A 6,953-nucleotide genomic window follows, 5' to 3' on the forward strand; every position below is an offset into this window, starting at 1 on the left:
TATTTCGTTATACTCAACCGAAAGATATTCATTTGCGAAGGAAAGAAAAACATTTATATCGAAGATTTCCGATTGAATATCGTAGCGTTTTACTATTATTTATTTAAAATGCATTAATCAGGAAACGATGGTTATTTAACGCAAACTAAATACAGTAATGTGCTATAACTAAGATAATTAAATAGTTAATTCAACAGTTTCAATAGTTAATTAAATAGTTAATACAACTCTCGTCACCACGATTCCAACGCTTTCTTTCCACACTCTCACAACGCTGACCACATTCTCTGACTTCTCAACTCACGACTGACTGTTAATTCGTCTTTCTCCCTTAACGCGTTGACTGCCTCGCGTGTTTTCACTGAAATCTTCGTCAGGCCACACGTGCCGCAGTACCAAGCGTTCTCTGCTGGGTACTCCCATCGATATTTTAGTAATACGAGTAAATAATTTTTTAATAAACCATTTTCGTATTACTTTTATAACAATTCAATAGTTTTATTATTTCCTCTGGAATATCTTTTCAAATACCTACGACGATTCTTCGCAAGTACACACCTGTCACCAGGATACGGGTGTCGTGGCAGTCAACGTGTTAAGCATTCCTTTGTCTTTTCTCATAATTCCACCACGTACGTGTTGCGCAACCGCCCGTAGCCATGGTCAGGTAGACCTTTTTTCCGCGTAATTATTTGACCGAAGAACCAACGACACATTGACGAGCCTGTCAGCACTTAGGTCATCTCGCGACATTGTTTATGGTTCACCCGATATTTCTTAGGCCATTTGTCCGCGATACTACAATATGTATAGTTGTGTTAACTTTTATTACTTATAATACGCCGCATTGCATGTTCTTCCATAACATCACGTCGAATGCTGTACACTTATTGGGACTTATTTATTAGCAGCTGTTCCCGTCATTACAATTTCCTCACACGTAGTTCAAAATTTGCTAATGAAAGTTTCAGATTACGTTGCTCGTATCTTCTCGTACCTGTAGCGGAATTAATCTCCCGATACAACGAAGGCGAAATGTTTTATGTATCTCTTTCTATCTTCTCGTCGAAATAAAGATAAAAATAGAGAAGAACCAAGAGGAACAAAAGTTGGAAAACACGGGTCCATCGGTATTCATAATGCGATTTCGCGTACGTGGCTGGAAGGATCAACGGAAATTTGTTTCGCTCTTGTTTCGCTAGCGTCGTGGACTCGTCGTCTCGTCGTATCATCGATGCTTCGCGAGATTTCGTCGTTCGTCGCTTAATTTTCCGTCAATTATCCGCTATGCCTATTTCTCGTACTTTCCTGAGAGACAACATTATAACAAATTCGACTGTCATTTGAAAATAAAATTAACTAAGCTTCGATATCGCAAAAGAATAACGTTACAATATAAAATATTTATTTACCTGAAAAAGCCAGTATTCCCTCCGAAATTGTAATATGCTGGACACTTAGAAGCAAAAGTGTAATTCGTTACGAATATTTTAGCTTTCGGGTCGTTTTATTCGCGGGAATAACAACAGTTGATGAAAGCGTTAGTTTAGCCACAGACAATCACAGACAGTGAAACACATGATCTTAGCAACGTGTTAGCGAGCGTTTAAGTGACGCAACGAGGCTGTCGTGCTGGTACGCGATGTTTGCCAAGAACGTTTAATTGAGACTGCCGCAAGTGGACTCCGCGGCATGGCAAGTTCGTTAGAATTTCATTAGTAAGTTCAGACGTGGTGGAGTGATTCGCTTTGGAAGGGCCGTCTCCTGTACGTAGACACGTAGCCCAGTCTTCGTATTTACCACGTGTCCACCGTTTTCAACTGTCCCGCCATTTGCATGCGTGTAAGCTGTTAAACGCGTATACTAACGAAGACAGGGAGCGAAAGAGAGAGAGAGAGAGAGAGAGAGAGAGAAAGAAAAGAAAGGACAGAACCGGGAGTAACCGTGTTACACGTGTTCTTAGTGGTCTCGCGGTAATTGTTCCCTTTGCACTGCTGCTTCAGCTGAAAAGCACGCGAGTGTTGCGAGCAGTCGAGTGAAGTGGCGAGCAATATAATTGCTCTCGTTGGTCTATTAAGGATGTAAATGTGTGTATTAGAGGAAGAACGTAGGGTAGGTAATAATCGTTCGTCTTAAGAACTTTTTCGTTAGCGTTTCAATGGTTTAAAAGGAGAGGGTGGAGCAAGTAAGCGGTGAATGAAAGTACAGTTGAATGAATCGAAGAGGACAAAATATGACAAGTCGTAGCTTTCGTCTTTCGCAGAAAAGCGATGTTTTAAATTCGATACACCGCCTACTGGATAATTCATACCACTGTTTTATTAAAAAGTGTACAAATTATAGAAAAGTATACGCGCGTTATAAAATATTGTTTCCCAATGAAATCCCTTGAAAATAATAAATGACGAAGTGAGAATTCTTATTTGTTCAAGGGATAAACTTGTGGCTTATAATCCATATAATTCGTCGCGTTACAAGACGTTCTGGTAACTTGATCAATTATGCTAGCAGTATACTTGGTTCGCCGCGATGGCCCGCCACTGACAAACATACTAACAGGCTTACGCGTTTCCTTGATAGCTTTGTCGTATGGCTCGCTAGAATACGATGGGAATTTGTGGAAGCAACCAGAGTGATTTCCACCGGGTTTCTTTGGGAATGGAACGTAAAGAATACCAGGGCCTATTATTTTAGGCGCGTGATCAACCGGTCGTACGTAAGTAGATCCAAACTCCTTGTCCTGGTAAGGATTCGGCGGAAAATGATCCAGTGGCGCGCTGGCGTTCAGAAATCGTCCCGGTTGCACTGTTGCGTTTGAGAGTAATTAGTGTAGGAAGGAAAATTAATCAATATAAAGTAATAAATCATTTTTTTTTCTTTTTGAACGCGCGTGGAACACGATGTAGTATTTTTAGAAAGCATCTTTACTCAGCGTGACTCACCACAGAGCGACCGGTACATAATTAATCTACCAGGCTAATAATAATTAAGCGAGCGAAAATCACCGGTTTAGTTAACTCTGCGTGTTTGAAGACCTCTTTCTTTTCCTTTTAAATTAGTCTCGACAGAAGTTTGGAAGCTCGCATAGAGCACGGTAAAAGAGCGAGGAGAAAGAAAGCAGCCGTCTAAGCGTAGCTAGGTTTCATTTTCTTTCCTCTCTTACGACAAAAATGTAATTAGTTGCACCAGCTTGGGAAACAAAATGTTACCAAAAAGAGAAAAAAAAAAGCGAAAACGAGGGTGAACGCCGGTCTCCAATCTTCTTCCGCGTTAGAAGCCTTCTGTATATTACCTCGATAATATTGTCTGTCTTGTCTACCGCTGCCAGGGACGAGTAACGAACAAAAAATAAGAAATAAGAAGCTAGACCGACGTAGCAAATACAAAAATTAGAAGATATTTGACGCTGTAGCATATGCTCGTTCACCAACGTATTTGAACGCTTGCTCGAAAGTATCTGTTGTACGAAATTTTGAAATTTCATTTGCACCGTAATAAGCAGAGTGTGGATATTTATGCAAATTCGTAATTTTATGAATGCAATTTAAATAATGAAACCTAGATGGAAGTTTGTTTTACCCACTGAACGTCATAACCCGTGTTACACTTTGGATATTTCATACGTTTCTGCGAATCGAGTTCGTTTTATGCATTTTGCAACTTCCAAGTGTCTTATAAAACATCCATAAAATTCGCAATGTGGTAATAAAATACAACCATATTTTTTTTTCACATTTGTGTCAAACTGTACCAGTGCAATCATGGCGCAGATGTTTCGTTACAGTGTTCATGAATTTTCAAAATAGTCCATTACAAAATAAAATCCATTACCTACGCGTTCTTGCGGCGGGTCATAAGGATCGTAGGAATACGATGGAAAGGGATTCAAACAAATGTTGGCGTATCCTGGACCACCGAGAGGATTGGGTTTAATCTTCACGTTCGGCAGTTCGGGTCTCCGTCCTCCCTTTTTACGTTCTTCTGGCACAGTTCTGAAGTAAGTTACTTTCTCGAAACATCCATGATAATCGCCAGGCGTGGAATGTTTCTTGGCAGGAGAGGGTGGCAATAGAATTCCCCCGATTTTTGCCTTATCACGTTCCAACTGCGAAACGGTGTATGTATCAAGTTGGCTTCTTTAGCATTGTCGCTAGAACTGCAAAAGTAAGACTCCTCAAACTTCTATATTTGACGCGTGTCTTAATAGCTCTTAAGTTTTAGTACAACTTTAAATTCCAACCGATAGAAAATTAACTTTGTGATTTTAGATTCTTCAATTTCGAATTTAAACGATATCTCGTTGCACTTTGTAATATTCCTCAATAATTTTAATATATTAGATCGTCCGGAAAGTTTCTTTCGTTTTATAAGAAAATAACGAATGCACAACATTTTCCGTTTTGTATTATTTTATCGAATTACCTACGATTCATTTTGTTCTATCAAAATAAAGATCACAATGTTCGACAGATTAGGTTTCGTACTCGTATAAAGATGAGTCGTTGTAAAGAAAGACACTTCCGACAACCTAATAGTTTCAAATCTCGATTTACGACTCGGAGAATTGCGTAAGAAATTTTCGATTTTTCAATTTCGAAATGTGACTACAGATGCCAAACACACGGAGAAAGACAACGCTGCCAGCGATGAATGAATTCGACCCAATTACATCGTGCGATTACCTGTTCTTTCGCTTCGATGCGCCACGGCTCGTGCAATGCCTCTCCATCAAAAATTCGCACGAATTTCTCCTCAAATAGATCAATCGGTGGCCCCGCCAGCATTTGAGGTCCTTTTTCAATACCTTCGCGAAATTTCACAGGAATTCCCTGATGCTTGTCGAAGGGTGCCGGGGATGGATCGTGGAAATACCCTTCGGAAAATAAAACAGAAGTATCAGCGAGTAAAGGAAGTTCTCATCCATCGACGAAGTATACTTTACCTATTCTATCGAGATCCGTTTTTCCAAATCGTTTGCCCAAAGGTTCCAATATGTATCTCCTTTTCCCCATTGTTGTATCCGACTTGATACTTTAACTTATTTTATTTCGTATCTGAAATACGAATAACCTGAAATTTTATCTGATCTTCGTATGATCCTGAGCGTCAATTGTCCGAACAAACAACAAATTCGTTGATAATTCAATTTTCAACATCGGAAGATCTTTCTATGGGAGAGTTTTTCAAGAAAATGTCTTTTTTACCAGCATCGTTTTTAAATCATATTTCGCTTAGGCACTTACGAAGTTGTTCTTCAAATATTTTGAAAAAGAAATCTTTCAACGTGATCTTAAAATCTTTAGGGTCCTTCGGACGTTGTTTCGTCGATTTTTCGGAAAATTGAAGCAAAACACGTTTTTCGGTATCTATGTTTGGTATATTCGGCACTTTTTCTCGCAGTCAATATTTTATTCATCGCGAAATACTAGATTTATGGAGCTATTGGCCCTAGAAGGATTCAAAGTTCAGCTTGTTTAAAACTGTTATCCTCTTTACCGACATATCGATCAATACAAAAAAGAAACGAAACCAGAGATCGTTCTATAAAACGTGACTATACCTTTGAATCAAACAAACAGAACTACTGACGATATACATAGCAAGTACATAAAATTGAAAGGTAAAATCTAAGACGAGTAGCAATGTGTTGCAAGTGAAATAAGTACAAATATAATTGAATTTTTTTAATTCGTTTCCTACGTACAAAGAACGCAAACACGGTCAGAGACGCGATCAAAGATATTATCGACACTTGTTTGTCTACTTTGTAGTATCAATAATCAAAGTATAACAAATTTGTCACGATAACGAAAAAATATTGAATCCAATATACAGGGTGGTTGGTAACTGGTGGTACAAGTGGAAAGGGGGTGATTCTACGCGAAAAAAGAAGTCGAAAATATAGAATACAAATTTTTCGTTCGAGGCTTTGTTTTGGAGAAAATCGACTTTGAATTTTGGCTCGGTACGCGTGCACTTTATCGCGTCTCGTTATAACGGATCTCACTGTAGATTTCTAAAAAAATTTAAACAAAAAAATTTTTATTCTATATTTTCGACTTCTTTTTTCGCGTATCTTCACCCCCTTTCCGCTTGTACCACCAGTTACCAACCACCCTGTACATCGTGTACAATGGCTCGACAAATTATTCTAACGCGCGCTACTAACACCCTAAGCGATAAAAATCGCAAACAAATTTTTCCAAGCCATCTTCCATCGATAAAGTATGATTTATTAAGTCTGTGAAACCGAAAAACTTTCGAATCTAGGATAAAACTTGGCTCGTATCGACTCGATTCTCGCTTGCTGACGTTCGACACATTTCGCGTGAATGAAAATCCTTTCGACGAACACCGATGTAATTGCAAATCCTCGCAATCCTTGGAAAATCTTCGCTCTGGTTTACAAGCAGTCACGGAATCGATGCTACTTCGTGACAGACATTCGTCGTTCTTGAGATTCCTCGGCTTCGGATAACTGAATAGGCAAGAAAACGTTTTCGCCACTGATGAAACGTTCCTAACCGGTCTCTTCACGGTAATGAGTTGTTCTTAATGAGTTGATGTTGCCAGACGAGATGTTACTATTCGCAATGGTAATGGTGGAAACATTTCATTACCGCGTTGTTTGTGAACACCGTTTATCTGCTTGCGCATGATTTATATACATAGACCAGACAGAGTGTACTTTCCAACCTACGATTCGCATAATTATTCGGGACAAGAGTTTTCGTTCATGGAAATGGAATAATACTTCCACCAAGAACAAGCTGAATCGGTGGAATAAGTTTTGTTACCGTAAATCTTCTACCATTATCGACAACGTTAACTTTCAACTTCAAAATCGAAGTTTACGTTCGCGGATATTCACTTTTAGAAAAATCCCCATTAAATTGAAATTGGACATCGTGAAACGGAAACATTACATTCTTTCGACCTACAAATAACGACGA

General features: G+C 39.0%; 1 protein-coding gene across 1 annotated transcript; it reads right to left on the bottom strand.

Annotated features, from left to right (window-relative positions):
- Positions 1-264: 264 nt before the first annotated feature.
- Positions 265-5,012, bottom strand: LOC126863702 (UPF0602 protein C4orf47-like). Its single transcript, XM_050614115.1, has 4 exons — positions 4,943-5,012; positions 4,683-4,873; positions 3,832-4,105; positions 265-2,805 (listed from the first exon to the last, which is right to left on the bottom strand). Exons 1-4 carry the CDS (start codon positions 5,010-5,012, stop codon positions 2,420-2,422), a joined length of 921 nt encoding a protein of 306 aa, XP_050470072.1. The 3' UTR covers positions 265-2,419.
- Between the last annotated feature and the right edge of the window lie 1,941 nt (positions 5,013-6,953).

The sequence above is a fragment of the Bombus huntii genome, chromosome 3, assembly GCF_024542735.1.
Source record: "Bombus huntii isolate Logan2020A chromosome 3, iyBomHunt1.1, whole genome shotgun sequence".
Classification (NCBI taxonomy): Eukaryota; Metazoa; Arthropoda; class Insecta; order Hymenoptera; family Apidae; genus Bombus; species Bombus huntii.

Bases quoted from the DNA above. Each gene is read 5' to 3' on its own strand.
- LOC126863702 (XM_050614115.1), bottom strand. From the start codon at position 5,012: ATGGGGAAAAGGAGATACATATTGGAACCTTTGGGCAAACGATTTGGA. The intron at 4,106-4,682 runs GTAATCGCACGA...ACCGTTTCGCAG, and splicing joins GCATCGAAGCGAAAGAACAG to TTGGAACGTGATAAGGCAAA. The intron at 2,806-3,831 runs GTAATGGATTTT...CAAACGCAACAG, and splicing joins CCCGCCGCAAGAACGCGTAG to TGCAACCGGGACGATTTCTG.